The following is a 16,324-nucleotide window of genomic DNA, read 5'->3' on the forward strand; positions in this document are numbered from 1 at the left end:
TCAAAGATTACAAGTGTGTAAGCTCTTAAGCAGGCAGCAGAACCACAGCGTCTGATGGCTTTTGTTATGAGTGTAATCCACTGTCATCTCTAAGCTAATTTTCAGACAAGAAGTTCTGCAGAATTACGTTTTTTAAAGGGTCAGTGATTACCTATAGGTTCTTTTTCTTTCTTTAACTGACTCCTGTACGTGTCAATCAGAACTGTTGATGCATGAAAAAAAGATTTTTAGAATGGGGCGCCTGGGGGCCTCAGTCCTTAGACATCTGCCTTTGGCTCAGGTCGTGATCCCAAGGTCGTGGAATCGAGCCCCGTGTCCAGCTCCCTGCTCCGCGGGAAGCCTGCTTCTCCCTCTCCCACTTCCCCTGCTTGTGTTCTGGCTCTCTATCTCTCTGTCAAATAAATAAATAAAATCTAAAAAAAAAAGTTTTTAGAATGGGTACTGGCAAGGGGCAGTATTAAAGTAAACGGGGCGGGGAGACCCCCCCCCCAAAACACAAAAACCTCTGCAGGCCAAGAATTACATTTCAAATTCTTTCTAGGCCTGCAATCCATGAGGAATGTGTATGCAGAACATCCTCTTCCTGAAGTGCCCCCCCCTTCCCTCTTAAGCACCCAGGTCAGTAGAAATTCTGGCTCTTGGCTGAGGCCTCCCCCACAGACCTCACCTCAAATATAAAGGTCCTTTTGATAACATTCACAGTTCCAGTCTGATTGCTCATTTGATCAGTTGATCAGAGTCTGCCTCACATTTTGATTTATTTATTTATTTTTAAATGTTTTATTTATTTATTCATGAGAGTCAGAGAGAGAGACAGAGAGAGGCAGAAGCAGGCTCCCCACTGAGCAGGGAGCCCGATGCGGGGCTTGATCCCAGGACCCTGGGATCATGACCTGAGCCGAAGGCAGACGCTTAACCATCTGAGCCACCCAGGCGCCCCTCACATTTTGATTTAAATGTGTCCTGAGCTTTGGCTTTGCTTCCCACTATTTTCACTATAGAGGGCACAAGGGCAAAGTGCCACACTTTTTTTTTTCTTTTTGTAGCAAGGTGGTGCTATGTACATAGAAGTTCCTCAGTAATATTTAATTAGTGATTTCATAGGTGAAAAATAAGTGAATTTGGAATAATTCAGGGAGTATGTAGATTGGGCTGATATAAATAACAACTGACATTTTTAAAGTACTTTAAGGTTTATAAAATGCTTCTCAAACAGTCTCATTTGTACCTCAGAATAACCTGCGGAGGAAATTGGCTTGGAGAGGTGAAGAGACTTGCTCTTGAAACTCTTCCTTCCAAGTTTGTACTATTTCCATGATGAGTTGACTCTTCAATACAAATGTAAGATTAAATCTGGAGATGGACCGCCGCATAAAACGTCCTCACCAGCAGAGGGCGCAGGACCACGTATGGGTCTTAGACTATGAAAGGTTTGTGTACTGGCCCAGTTAACGAGCTAGATGTCATTGGGCAAATAATTTTTCTGAGCCTTGTCTGTAAAATATCGATAATAACACACCACCGTCCCTCCTTGCAGAGTGCAAAGGATTGGAAATAGAAATATTCTGTGGCCGACACACAGTAGGTGAACAATAAACCATATCTCTCATGATCCCTATAAGAGAATCAATCGATCACAGGAACAGTGTGGAGGTTAAATAAGATACTGATTCTTGGTTGATGCTTTAATAAATATTTGAAATTAGTCTGCATGTTTGCCACCCAAAACAGACAAAGAGTTATATCAGATGGACAAAGAAATGAAGATTGATGAAAAAATAGACATTGCAGGCAAGAGTATAAAGGAACAAACTGCAACAACCTTTTTGGATGGGAAACCTTAAAAACATGATACTGCATTTGCCCCAGCATCTGTCTAACTAAGAAGATACTGGACGGTAGCAAGATTTAGAAGAACAAAGGAAGTCATCACCACTCTCTTTATAACAGCAAAAGTGGAAACAACCTAAATGTTCAATATAGGGTATAGGTTTAATAATTATAATCTCTCCATTGACTTGAACACTATGCAGCCATTAAAATGATCCTATAAAAGAATATTCTGATTGAAAAGATGATCACAACACAACAAACAAAAATCACAAGACACGAATGGCATACTTTCACTTGTTTAAAAATACAGGACAGGGCGCCTGGGTGGCTCAGTTATTAAGCGTCTGCCTTCGGCTCAGGTCATGATCCCAGGGTCCTGGGATCGAGCCCCGCATCGGGCTCCCTGCTCAGGAGGAAGCCTGCTTCTCCCTCTCCCATTCCCCCCGCTTGTGTTCCCTCTCTCGCTGTGTCTCTCTCTGTCAAATAAATAAATAATCTTTAAAAAATAAAATAAAATAAAAATACAGGACAGAAATAAAAAGTTTAACAGTTATCTGCATAGCAGATGAGATTGTTAGTGATGCTTTTTTATTAAAACTTCTTTTGGGCGCCAGGGTGGCTCAGTCGGTTAAGCGACTGCCTTCAGCTCAGGTCATGATCCTGGGGTCCCTGGATCGAGTCCCGCATCGGGCTCCCTGCTTGGCAGGGAGTCTGCTTCTCCCTCTGACCCCCCCCATGTGCTCTCTCTCTCTCTCATTCTCTCTCTCTCAAATAAATAAAATCTTTAAAAAAAAAAAACTTCTCTTTACTTACCTTATTCTCTAAATGTTGTGCAATCACCATTAGTCATTTTAGTAATAAAAAATAGTTACCATGAACAGAGTTGGTATCTTTCATTTAACACTGCCTGCAGGCACAACCAGGCCAGTGGTCATGCAAATTAAGTTAATTGTAATAAAGCCGCTTGGAAGTTTCAAGGTAGTTAGTTAAACAAAATAATTAAACTCCTAATGAAATTTCACAGAGCTGGTCACCAAGCTTTGATTTAGCTGCTGTAAGGCTGCTATAAATAGATCCCATTCTCTGCTTTTTCAAAAGGCCTAAAAATGGCATAAAATATGAACAGTTGTTCATGCAAAGGGCCATGTGTCATGTTTGTCCTAAGCAAATGTAACCTGAAACTCACCCATATCTCACACTCCAGGTTGGCTGCACATCTCTGGTGTATTTGCTCCACATTACTCAATTTACTTTCCTGAACTTGAAGAGGAGTGGAATTTCAATGTAGAGTTACCCATTAGTTCCAGGGCTAAATTTAAACCTTTAATTAAGTTAATCCCTTGATCTTAAGCACATTGCTTCTCCTTCAGAAAAGTGTAGAGAGGTGTCTTAGACGTCGCAGCGCTTAATAAAGTGTGACAATCGTTCCTTACTACATTTGGTAAGTCACCCAAACCACACAGGGAAACCAGTACACATTTTTTCAGGTGGCTCCTGGGGCCCCCTGGCCTCTCACCCCCCTCAGCCAACACAGGCATTTGTTGGGGCTAGGGCCCCGAGGTACAGCGTTCCCTGACTCCTCCCAGGTCCAGAGTTGCTGCTCTGGAACAGTCATCGAATCCTTGGGCAGGTACCCATCTTAAGAGAAGACATGGTAGGTGCCAAACGGATGTTTATGAAACAAATGACAGAAAGTAACCATCCATATTGTTCCCAGTTTATATGGGATAAAAGATCATAATCCACGAAATGTGCAGGGTGACAAGGGGAAAAGGGTGTGAGGCCATCACAGCTTTATTTCGGTCTTCCCAGAGTAAAAATTGACGTTGGCCTTTGCTGAGAGAGATGAAAAGTGACAGCGCCATCAAATGGGGATGTGTAAATTAGTCGGCCCAAACAGAAGATGTTCAAATGAGCCTGGGCTCTTATGCACCGAGGGTGTACATTTATCTCAGGGTCTGCACCCTCGGCCTGCGAATGAATGAGACACAAACTTAGTGGTTAAGGGACAGCTTTAAGGTGGGACTATCCACATAAGGGGTTGTGGACCTGCCCGTGTAACTATAAATAAGGACCTATTTCTCAGGGCCCAACGGCCGCGCGGGGTCCAGTTAACAAGCTCCTGGGCCAAATCTCAGCGTCCCTCCGAGTAACTATCCTGCAGACCCACAACTCTCCCGGGACCACATCCTCAAACCGCGACTCCGGGGTTCAGCTCGCACCCCCAATTCCCAGTGCGGGCGCGGCGGCGAAACGTGCTCGCCTCCCCGAGCTGGCTCCCGCGCGCCCTGGGAGCCACAAACTCCCCGCAGGAAGCTCGGGCTACCTGGACTGCCGGCAGATCCCCCGCCCAGCCACCCGCTCGGCTTTCCCTTCCTCCTCCTCTTCCTCCTCCTCCGGCCGCTCGCCTCCCGCCGCCTGCCTCCGCGGCCGCCGCCTGCGGCTTTGTTTTCCTCCCAGGTTTCATTCCCCACACGTGATACTGTGTTATTGCAAAGAGCGCTTCGGAGCGCGAGCGCAGGGCGCGCGCACCTATAAATACGGACTACCGAGCCGGGCGGCAGGAGATCGCAGGGGCGGGGAGGGCTCGGGACCAAGCGATCGGCGGCCGGCCGGCCGGCCAGCGAGCCAGCTAGCCGCGCGCGTGGGCCGGGGCGGCGGCGTCCCCAGCCGCAGCACCCAGGGGCGAGCATGGCCCGCCCGCGGGGGGGCCGGGCCGCCGCGCACGCCGCCTGCGCCCCGCGCCCTGCCCAGCCCGGGTCACCGGCGCTCGCGCTCGCCGCTTAGCACTCGGGCGCCGCTCGCTTCTCCGGGCATCGCGGAAATATCGCCGCAGACGGACACAATGGCGGCGACTGCCGCCACCACGGCCGCCACCGCCGGCACGGCAGCCTGCAGCAGCAGCAGCCGCGCCGGCACCGACGCCGCGGGCACCCGCGGATCGCAGCCGCCGCCGCAGCAGCCCCAGCCCACGGCCGCCGTGCCGGCCCGGCCGCCGCTGCCCGAGCCCCCCCGGAAGCCGCGCATGGACCCACGGCGCCGCCAGGCTGCTCTCTCCTTCCTCACCAACATCTCGCTGGACGGACGGCCGCCTCTGCAGGACGAGGAGTGGGGCGGCGGCGAGGAGAGCGGCGCGGCCAAGCCGGGAGCCGGCAGCGCCTGCGGCGCGAGGACTCGGCTCAGCCTGCTCGCCGCCGCCGAGCGGGGCGGCTGCAACGCGCTCGCCGCGGCGGGCACGGCGGCGGCGGTAGCAGCTGGATGGGGCCCCTGCCTCCCGCAGCCCTCGCCGCTGCCACTCCTGGCCCCCGGCAGCCACGCTGCGGGGCTCGGGCCCGGGGCGACCCGGGGCTTCGTGAGCCCCCTGGGCGCGGGCCGGGCGTCGGGGGAGCAGTTACAGCCGCCCCGGCCGGCGCCTCTCGCCTCCTGCGCTCCGCCGCAGCTGCCCGACCGGCCCGGGAACGCCGGGCGGGAGGAGTTGGAGGAGGACGATGCCTTTTCCAGCGTGCAGGTGCCGGCGGCCGCCTTTCTGGGCTCCGGGACCCCCGGGAGTGGGAGCGGCAGTCGGGGTCGCCTCAACTCGTTCACTCAGGGAATCCTGCCCATCGCCTTCTCCAGGCAGACTTCGCAGAACTACTGCTCCCTGGAGCAGCCAGGCCAGGGGGCCGGCACCAGCGCCTTGGAACAGTTGCAGAGGTCCCGGTGAGTATGCAGGACGCGACGAGCGCCTAACCCCCACGTCCCTCCCGGCCGGCTCTTGGCCGCGGGACACGGTCGCTCCCTCCTTCCGGCGCCTTGCCGGATCCCTGGGCTTCTGGCCCAAATCCCAAAGCACGAGGGCACGCGAAAGAGGGAGAGTCCCCAGGGAGTGTGTGTTCTCAGGTGCGCGCGTGAGCCTGGCACTCGCAGAGCAGAAGCATCACGCTCATGCTGAGAGTCGGGAGTTGCGGGAGCCCATTAAACAGCTGCACCCAAACCTCCCATTGCAAGGAGGACATCACGAACTTCTAGAAACCCCGTCCAGACCCAGAGGCGCGCTCTCCCCACGCCAGGCAAGACTTGGCGGGGCGCAAAGTCCAGCAGTGGGTCCGGCTGGTGGCTGAGTGGCGCGTGTGAGCCTGAGCTGCTTGAAGACGCGCGGTGAATCCCTCCTGAGAGGAGTTATTGCCTGCACTCAAAGTAGTCCCGTGTCCCAGGAAAACTTGGCGTTTTCCTAAGAAATGGAAAATCCTTACATTTCCTTGCACCGGGTCTTTGGAGTTTGGGGACAGGGAGGAAATAGGGCTTGAGGATTTTTTTCTCCAAGATGAATTTGCTAGAGTTAGTTACAAGCTTGAATTGGCCAGCTTAAGTAATCTGCAGGTTTTAGGCATCTTAGCAAAAATCTGAAATGTTGGAAATTTGCTTACTGTGAAGGAAAAAGCTGGAGTTTGTCAACATATTGTCAGAGGACAGTTGGGAATTAGGACTGTGTCAGCAGTGGGAACAGAGTTTGGAGAAGAACCTGCCTGGGGAGCAGTGGAGAAATGGAGGCCTGTTTCCTGGGAGGGAGTATCCTCCTTTGTTAGCTAATGAGGTCCCCTATGAAGTTATAGCAGGGGCTCCACCTTGGCTCAGTTATTTTAACCTCGGGGGGCCCCGATTTCCCCTTTTGAAATGGAAACATTTTGCAGGCCTCAAGATGAGAGAGAACATTTTCTGTTCCAGTCTCTCTCCTGTACCGCTCTTTTGAAAGCTCAGGCGTTTTTTTCTGGCCTAAGTAAGAAGGTGGGCTATTGGAAAAATTCACTTCCTCCCCCAACAGGCAGATGGGGAAAAACAAGCAAGGCTCATCCAGAAATTTGCTCCTTCTTCCCCAAAGGATGAAATCATGACCCTGCCTAGGTGTGTAGCCTCACGGTGTGATTGCGCATGGGCTGCAGGGAGGGGTGTGGAACAGGGAGGCAGCCTCGTGATTGCATGGATGAATTAGCGATGCTGGGCACAGGTGACTGCCTGGCCCTGGCATTTCCTGTCCAAGCACGCATCTCCCCATCAGCGGGCAAGTGCACAGGAGGGGAATCCCTTCCTTTCTGGGCGATTGGTGCATACTCAGCAGTTTCTGGGCAGCTCGCTGTTACCGCTTGACATCACACACTGGCTCATAACGACTCTATAGTTTGAGCGTTAGCCTAGCCAGGCCAGAGGGTCATGACAGGAATTGTAGTACACGTACATGTTATTCTAAGCCAGTGTGCAAGGCTGGCCTGTGTCTCACGGTAGACAGATGTGTTCCTGTGCTAAAAGCAGCTGGGGATCAGATTACCCCACACTTTTTCTCCAAGAATCTCATTGCAGGGGATATGGAAAATCTTCCATGTTACTATCTCTTTCTTTCTTTTCTTTTAAGATTTTATTTTATTTTAAGATTTTATTTATTTGACAGAGAGAGTACAAGCAGGGGGAGTGGCAGACAGAGGGAGAGGGAGAAGCAGGCTCCCCACTGAGCAGGGAGCCCGACGCGGGGCTCGATCCCAGAACCCTGGGATCATGACCCGAGCCAAAGGCAGACACTTAACCAACTGAGCCACCCAGGTGCCCCTAAGATTTTATTTTTAAGTCCTCTCTACACCCAACATGGTGCTGGAACTTAGAATCCTGAGATCAGGAGTCGCATGGTCCATCAACTGAGCCAGCCAGGCGCCCCTGTGTTAGTATTTCTGATCCAAAGAATAGCCACAATTTAATTTCCAGTCCCGTAAATATGAACCCCTTGGATGTTTTATGGATCCCCCACCCCCCAGCACGCATGTTGGGATGAGTCAGTCAAGAGAAAATGCTTCCTGACAGTCACATTTGCCTTAACTACTTAGTGATCATCCATATCTGGCAACTTGATGGCGCTTTTTTATAGCTGTCAACAGAAACAGCATGAAATTTAATGTACAGAGAGGAGGTAAATGGGTAAAAAGGGATTTAAGAAAGGCCTTGAAGAGTCTAGCTTGGCCACAGCTGTTGGAGTGGTCATGAACATGAAATATTCTAGGATGCTTTGTTTCTGACACCACACTGCTTTGATTGAGTGTGCTGCTTTTATGACCACTAACGAGTACTTTTACCTGCATAAACTGTGTGATGTAGAGTAGAAACTCATTTGAATAGGGCCCAGGGGCAATTTATGAGAACACCATTGGCTTTCCCTGGTGTGCCTCCCTTTAAGATACCCCGCTAGCCAGAGTGGTTCCATATGCTACTTCACGGGTGTTCTCTTGGGATGTCCTTTTTAAATCAAATTATACCTTCCTTGGATGTATCTCTTACTATTTAAGGAAGTCCATAGAACCTCGCTGCTCAAAAGTGTGGGCTCTGGGAACTTGAGCTTCACCAGAGTTCTTAGAAATGAACACTCTCTGGTCCTATTCCAGATTGTGTGCAAATCTGCATTTTAACAAGATCCCCAGGTGATTCATAGACAAAGTTTGGAAGGCATTGCCATAGTTAACCTGAAATCTGCCTTTATAATGAACTTGAGATATCCTATATTGGGTTTGTTATGAATATATAAAAATCAGAATTTCTGTCTGAAACCATGAAACGCTTTCTTGTGTGTTATTTCCGTCTGGACACTTGTAAAACCAATTGCAATCATTGCTCGGACTCCAGACTTTGAAATACAACAGAGGAAAATTTCTGTGCCCAGGCACCATTTCTGTGCCCAGGGCTGGACATTTGACCTATATTTCGTTGAATCTGTACAGCCACCCTGTGTGTAGGTAGGTGGTTTCACAGACCAGTGTTGGCCCAGATGGGAACCCAGATCTTTGACATCCCCCAAGGCTGCCATCTTTTCTTCCCTCACTCAGCTATATGCTTATGCCTTGCATGGGGTAGGCCCTAGAACAATTTTGGAGCTGTGGACTGGAAATGTTTGTCTGGGATGCAGCAGGCCAGTCATACTGGTGTGATTCTCTACTCTTGAGTCATCTCTCCTCCCCCCCATTTAACCTTTGGGCCCCCGGCTGCTTCTGCTCACGTCTCCATCGGAGCCTCTGGGGAACCCAGTCCTGTGGGCCTGGGCATCTTCCCAGCCTGCTGGACAGGGCTCCTGCCCTGGGAAGCCATCATGCTGGGGTTTGCTCTCTGGCTAGGTGTCAGAGGTGGGAAGCCAAGAAGATGCCTTCTAGCTTGACACCTTGCTGTGTGTCGTGCTTGGGCGGGGCCAGCTGTGTGCTGAAGGTGTTAATAGGTGAAAGGGAGTGTAAATTTATAAGGTGTGTTTTAAGTCTTCCTTTCACTTTAAAAATTTCATCTCCGGCAGCAGGGGCAGCTGCCCTGGGCCACTCCACTTCCTTGAGCTTCTGAATCGCAGGCAGCCGCCCAGAAGCACAGAGTCCAGCCCGGGTGAACCAGTGTGAGCCATCAGGCCTGACTGAGGACCCTGCACGGTGACCAGGGAATTAATTAAAAAACAAAACAAAACAACACGAGGGCTTTGCTTCTTAGAGCACCTGCGTTAGCATTGTGCCTTATGGATGGAGAGTTAGTTCGTACATGGAAACAGGGCCTGTGGGTGCAAAAGAACTCCCAAGTCTTGGGTTCAAATCCTGAAGCCACTGCAGGACCCTGGGCAAGTCAATCAGCCTTTCTGGGTCTGATTCCTCTAGGAAGCCGGGGCCTGTGTCAAGTGTGAATTGGGCTTATGTAATTGAGGGCTGAGGGCTGCCTCTGCGTAGGCATGTTCCAAATGCTTTAATATCCGGGCTTCGCAAATGTAAATATCTTTAGAATCCCCTAGGACCTTGAAAGAATGGGAAAATTCTGATAATGCAGGTCTGGGAGAGCCTCGAATCTGCATTTCTAACAGCTACAGTGGGATGCAAATGGACAGCCTTTTGAGAAGGAAGGCTCTACTGGCTACTGTGACTGTTCTGAGAAACCTGGTCGGAGTTGCTAAGTAATGTGCTCAAGGTCACTCAGTCCATTGGGGCAGAGCCCGGGCTGCTTTAGAGCTTCTAACCACCCCTCCCTCTGCCTTGGCCCTACTGGGGTGAATGTCCAGGTGCTGTATCCGTAGTCCCTGCCTTCAGTGAAAAGAAAAAAGGGGAAGTTATGTGGGCTGACCAGGAGATTGACAGCCAGAGTAAGAGAAGGGAGATGGACGTTTTTCCTCAACTTTGTTACCTCCTCGCTTTGTGACCTCAGGCAAGTCACCACCCTATGTTCCTGTTGTAAGCCACCTGACCCGTCTGGATTTTAGAAATCCGGACAGGACTTTGATCTCCTCCAGCAATAAGCAAACCCAGGTTACTGTTAAGCCATCTTTCCAGCAACATGAATGACAGAGGGCAAAGCTGCCGTCCCAAGCAGCTGGGACCAGGGCCCTGGTCAGGACGCTTGCCCAAGACTCGGCAGAGGCCGTGCCCTGCCAGAGACTGAGGTCAGTGGCCCGGGGTTCACCCGCTGCCCTCCCCTTTGCACTCACAAAGCCTGTAATGTTGTGGGCGAACTCAGAAGGGGATATAAATTGGAAGGCTGCTCACTGCTGGCAAGTGCCCAGAAAGGGCAGCAAAATGCTGACCTTTTGCCCTGTGGACAGGGGGTGGGGGAGCCGCAGCATGGCTATGTACCCTGTCCCCACGGCTGGCCTGGGGGGCTCTGCTTGCATGGACTTGTTCCCATGGGAAGGAGAGCTGTTGGGGGAGAGAGAGGTCTGGGGCAGGTGGCCTTTAAAGCACACTGGGAAGGAAAGGTAGGTGAGGCCCGGTGAGGTGACATGGTGTGAATCAGGGATGCCAGTCAGCACTTGGCAGCTCTGGATTCTGGGCCAGCCCCTGCCAGGCCTGGTAACCCTGGACAGGTCGCTTTCCACCTTTGGCCTCAGTTTCCTTAGGGACTTAAAGGGCTGGGATAGATGAGTTGCCACTCTTCCTGGCCTGGGGCTCTGAGCGGCTCAGTCCTGGGCCTGCTGCTGAGGACGGGGCGTGTTTAGCTCAGGACATGTAGCTAACCTAGCCTTAGAATGGGATGTTGGAGTGATATTGAGTTGGTGCCACGTGGCTCCAGTTGGCGGGACATGTGCCGATGAATGAAGGAATGAGTGGGTTTCCCCTGGTGTAAGAGAGAACTTTCCAAACACCTTCAGCTGTGCTCCCTCTGGCAGTGAAGGTGTCATAACTGGACTGGCCGCTTTAGGAGGCCATCCAAGCTGGAAGCCACTGCCTCAGGAGTTGGTCAGTCCCCAACCAATGACACCCCATTGAGAAGGAGATCTGTGCTGACCTCCTGGCTTGCTCAGGGGCCTTCAGCTTTGCAAAGCACTTTGTAGACATTGATTCCAGCCCCCTAAAAAACGTGGAGGGGCAGGAATCCAAGGCCACAGAATGGGCAAAGGGTGACTTTAGGTACTTTTTATCTGTCAGGTATGTAGTAGAGGAAATTCTAGTTTGGGTACTTACTGCCATGTGTCATTTATTCAACAAACATTGAATGTGATGACTCTCATTGGTGAGGTGCCAGTGGGCTAGTCATGGGAGATAGAGACATAAAAGGAGGTCTCTGTCTGTTGGGAGATCTAAATAACAAATGGACCAATGTTTCCAGTGATGAGTGCTTGGTTAGAGGTGAACGTGTTGTTTTGAGCCCCTCCCCTGTGGGACCGGACTCAGTGCCTTGACATGGTATTTTTATTTACCAAACATGTCCCAGGCATTATTCTAAGCACTTTATGAGGATTAAGCAAGTTCATATCTATAACCACCCCGAGACAGCACTACTGATGCATCACCCCCATTCTGAAGCAGAAAGTCCCTGGAGTCCGTGGGGGTGCTGTGTTCAAATGCAGGTAGTCTAGGGGCACCTGGGTGGCTCAGTCGGTCAAGTGTCTGCCTTCAGCTCAGGTCATGATCCCCGGGTCCTGGGATTGAGTCCCGCGTCGGGCTCCCTGCTCAGCTCTCTCTTGCATGTGCGTGCTCTCTCAAATAAATAAAATCTTTAAAAAAATTGTAAAAATGCAGGTTGTCTGGCTCCAGAGTCTGTGTCTTCCTGCGCTGTGGTTTGAGTCAGGCTCATAAACGCTCCTTCAACTGGCTTCAGCTGAACCGGGCAGAGGGTGGCCTACATGACCATAAGGGCCTTATTTCAGTTTCTGCCTTTCTGGCATTCAGGGAGGGCCCAGAGGACAGTCGGGGGTGGGCGAGGATTCCCATGACTCCAGGAGCCGGGTCCTGCCCGGTGCCTGCCCTGCCTCCCGAACTCTTCTCAGCTAGATGGCCCGGCTTCCGTTGCTGAGTTTATGCATCCGCTGCTTTGCCAAATGCCTTGCGGCGGCTCACAACACACACGAGCACGAGCCTGGCCCTCCCAGCACCGACTGTGGCCCCCGTGGCCTTTGTGACGAGGCTCTCATCCGTGAAATGGGAACAATACTGCTCCTTCCTGGGTATGTTTCCGTTGTTTGGGCCCTCTGTGTTCTTCTCCGTCTGTATCCCTTTCCCCCAACTCCGGGGTGCGGACTGCGGCCCACGGACTGTTGATAAATAACGTCTTCTGGAAACAGCGTTCATTTCTGTATTGCCTTTGGCTGCCTTGTGCGGCAAGAACAGCAGTGCGTAGTTGTCGCAGAGACTGCACGGTCCACAAAGCCTAAGCTAGTTATTCTCTGGCTCCTTACAGGAGACGTGTGCGACCCCCTGCCCCAGCCCAGTGCGCCGTACCCTGGAGGGGTGCCCTGGCCTTCATCCCTCCCTGGCCGCCCTCACCTCCTTGCCTCCTGGAGGCTCCTGGCCCCTGTTTGGGCCCACCCACTCCTTCTCCCCCCGGCTGGTAGAGAGAACTTTCCGAAACCCACATCTGACCCTGTCCGTTTTAAATTCCTTGTATTTCATGTGTGGCCACCTTCTGGCAACCACAGCAAACCACTTCCCCCCCCCCCCCCCAACAAACCGTCCTCGCCCCCCTCGCTGCCCGTCATGTCCATGCTGTGCTGGCTTTCCACAGGGCACCCCAGGCTTCTCCGTGGGAAGGGTCCCCACTCCCCTCCCACCAGATGCCCCTTCCTTCTGACCCGTCACCCCGCAGAGCCCTCCTGTTTGGCACTGAGCACCTTCTCCCAGCCTTAACTTCCTTTTTTTTTTTTTTTTTTAAAGATTTTATTTATTTGTTTGACAGAGAGAGACACAGCGAGAGAGGGAACACAAGCAGGGGGAGTGGGAGAGGGAGAAGCAGGCTTCCTGCAGAGCAGGGAGCCCGATGCGGGGCTCGATCCCAGGACGTTGGGACCATGACCTGAGCCGAAGGCAGCCACCTAACCAACTGAGCCACCCAGGCGCCCCATCCCAGCCTTAACTTTCTTCCTTCCCGGTGCATCTGTGCATACTGGCCCCGACCCCTCTCTGGTTCTTGGGCCCCTTGGGGGCTGGTTGGTGATGATCTGGGGCTGGTTCTCAGCAAAGTGGAGCAGCTCCCTCTGTAGAGCAGCCACAGAACCAAGCAAAACCCACATTCTCTGATGGTTAGTAGGGAAATTTGATCCCAAGACACTGCCAACTGCTTAAAAATCTGTGGGGCCCCTTGGTCCTCAAAGTCCCCCAATAATCCTGATACCCTCTTCCAGCCTTTTAGGTCTTTTATTTTCATGCAGCGGTCACCCCCAACCCTTTATTTGGTAAAACAGCCTCCCCGCCACCTCCTTCCTCAGTTGTGCAATAAGGAACCTCCCCTCCCCACTTGCATGTTTCTGTCCCCATCGTGAGGGTGAGGCAGGTGATGTAAGTTGTACCCCCATCTGGCCCACTTCACCCCTGTCTGCCTCTCCCCTTCCCCAGAGAGGGGAGGGAATGTGTATGGAGTTCTGAGTGCCTTTCAACAGCCTGTGTGCTTTATTTATTTATTTATTTTAAATATTTTACTTATTTATTTGATAGAGACACAGTGAGAATGGGAACACAAGCAGGGGGAGTGGGAGAGGGAGAAGCAGGCTTCCCGCGGAGCAGGGAGCCCGATGCGGGGCTCGATCCCAGGACTCCGGGATCATGACCTGAGCCGAAGGCAGAGGCTTAACGACTGAGCCACCCAGGAGCCCCTCCTGTGTGCTTTATGTGTATCATTTTTCATTTATGCAGCAATCCTGTGGAGCGGGGATGCCAGCCATCTTAGAGCTACAATTTGGAGGGGTAAAGGAAACTTGCCAAAGGCCCAGCTGGGATCTAGAGCTGGGATTTGAACTCTGGTTTCTCTGGCTTCTAAGCGGGTTTCTGCTAGACCCGGTGTGTGGTAGGTAGCTGGCTCCTACAGACGGGATTAGAGACAACCAATGGGGGAATCTGAGCTCGTTGATAGCCTGAAATCAATCCTGATGGGAATATTTACACCCCAGGAATCAGTCAACTTTACAAGTCCGCGATTCCTCTTTTTTTCCCCTCTAGAGAGCTGGTTTACCGACACATCATTTGGTTCCATTCTGCCCTTGGGGGGCTATGCACAATGTCACCATCAGGAGAAGAGTGTTGAAAACCAGAGCGTTTTTTATAAGAATCAGCTACTTCACGTAATGTGAATTTCCCCAAAGGTCACCACCACTTACTTTCCACCACAAAAAAAGATCGGACCCCCTCAAGTTTCAGCCTACGTGCAATTTAAGAACCAAGCTTTGCACAGACACTGTGGAGCTCAAGCAGACCGTTTAGTATTATGTGTAGGAATCACAAAAGTATTAGCCATTATTCTCTTTTACAGACTATGTGATGTTGTATTTTTATTTTTGTTTGGTTTTTAAAGGCCTCCAAGAACATATACTCAATCAGTTTCCTGGGTTTTTTTCCCCCCTTTTTGTTTGTGTTAGCATTTTGGATAATTGCACACTAGTTTATATTTAACAGGGTTATCGTTAATGCGGTTTGGAGTTTATTGCTGCACATTTAGTTACAAAGACTAAAAAGCTCGTAAAGCAGCACATGCAAACGCCAGAAGCTTAGGACTTGGAATAATGGGATAATATGTGTATGTGTGAGAGAGCCCGGTCCTGTGCTTGATTTAAAGGCCAGGGTGTACTTATACTTAAGCTCAACTCCATGATAGATGACGAAGCATTCAAGAAGAGATCAGTAAAATATTGAGAGTGCCAAAGATGCCTAGCACATGGATTTTTATTTTAAAGCACTTTACTCATTAACCCAATGATTTTATTTTATTTTTTTAATTTTTTTAAAGATTTTTATTTATTTATTTGACAGAGAGAGAGAGTGAGAGCAGGAGCACAAGCAGGGGGAGTGGGAGAGGGAGAAGCAGGCTTCCCGCCGAGCAGGGAGCCCGATGTGGGGCTCCATCCCCGGACCCTGGGATCATGACCTGAGCTGAAGGCAGATGCTTAACGACTGAGCCACCCAGGCGCCCCCCCCCCCCCAATGATTTTATAAAACCAACACTTACAACCCAATGTCTGCCTTGATTGTCTTAGGAAACGGGCTGGAGAATGTCAGGAACTAGAGGGCAGGCCATGTCTGTAGTTTTGCCTAAGGACAGGCATTGGCACACCAGGGGACAAATGGTTGATCCAGTGTTGAAAGGTGGTTCTCATTAGGTATTTAATGAGTTGAATAAAGGTTGTTTTGGAGGGGGAATAGCGAAGAAGGAAGATGACAGACGTCCATGGTCACGTGTGGGTAGTAATTGAGGGACTCGATTTAGCCATCGCAAAACAAAACATCTGATGATACAAGTTCTCTTTGCTTCTTTGGGGCTCTACAGTTTACAGAATGTTTTCGTATAGATTATTTCATCAAGTCATCTCAAAAAGGCAGTGTGCTAGCCATTTTATCGATTAGGAAGTCCAGACTATGAAGAACAAAGAGGTCCATGGTCATGAACTATGGGTGTGACAGAGCCGGAATTTTGTATCCAGTATGTTGAAGTACAAAGAAATATTGTGCCATAGTTTTGGCCGGCCAGTGCCTCTCAGCAGGCGGGATGCTGATTTTCATGTGATAAGCTCTGGGTCAGGCCCAAGAAGCCTGGTTGTGGAAAATTTCCCCAGTAACATCTTGCTCCAAAGTCAGTGTTTGGTGCTGGTTCCTGGGTCCCTGCCCCTGACTGCTCAGCCTCCTCCTCAGCTAATTGGGTGAACAGATTCAAGACTGGAAAGACCAGCTTTGGAGTTGGAAGGCTCTGCCACGTACTGCACTTTGGGGCACCTCAGTTAACCCCTCTGAACCTCAGCATCCTCATCTGTAGAATGGAGAAGAGAGTGCCTGCCTTTCTGGAGTATTGCAAGCCCTAAAATAAGAATGCAGCATGAAGCACCTTGCGGAGGTTTGGCCCTTGGTAGTTGATCGGTCAAATAATAGCTGTGAAGTCCACTCCAAATTGCCCTGCGCCTTACGCCATCTGTTGAGAAACTTGACGGGGTCTGCTAAGATCATCTGGTGCGGAGTTGTTTGCCTTGGTTGGAGCTCATGCTATGGTACACTGAACAGATAATTTGCTGCATAGTTTTAATTTCATAAATAGTAGTAAAGTAAAA

The 16,324-nt window shown here is 50.9% G+C and overlaps 1 protein-coding gene across 3 annotated transcripts in view; it reads left to right on the forward strand.

The window, feature by feature from the left end:
• The first annotated feature begins 4,425 nt into the window (after window positions 1–4,425).
• CABLES1 (Cdk5 and Abl enzyme substrate 1) overlaps window positions 4,426–16,324 on the forward strand; it is a 112,131-nt gene continuing 100,232 nt past the window's right edge. For 2 of the 3 annotated variants that reach the window (XR_003516936.2, XM_027576365.2), the window contains exon 1: window positions 4,426–5,532. Coding sequence is in view for 2 of the 3 variants with exons in the window: in XM_027576365.2 (XP_027432166.2) it covers window positions 4,679–5,532 (854 nt within the window). In the remaining variant the exon portion in view is untranslated. The remainder of the gene's footprint in view (window positions 5,533–16,324) is intronic. The other variant, XM_027576364.2, reaches the window with a different exon arrangement.

The sequence above is a fragment of the Zalophus californianus genome, chromosome 14, assembly GCF_009762305.2.
Source record: "Zalophus californianus isolate mZalCal1 chromosome 14, mZalCal1.pri.v2, whole genome shotgun sequence".
NCBI classification, from domain to species: domain Eukaryota; kingdom Metazoa; phylum Chordata; class Mammalia; order Carnivora; family Otariidae; genus Zalophus; species Zalophus californianus.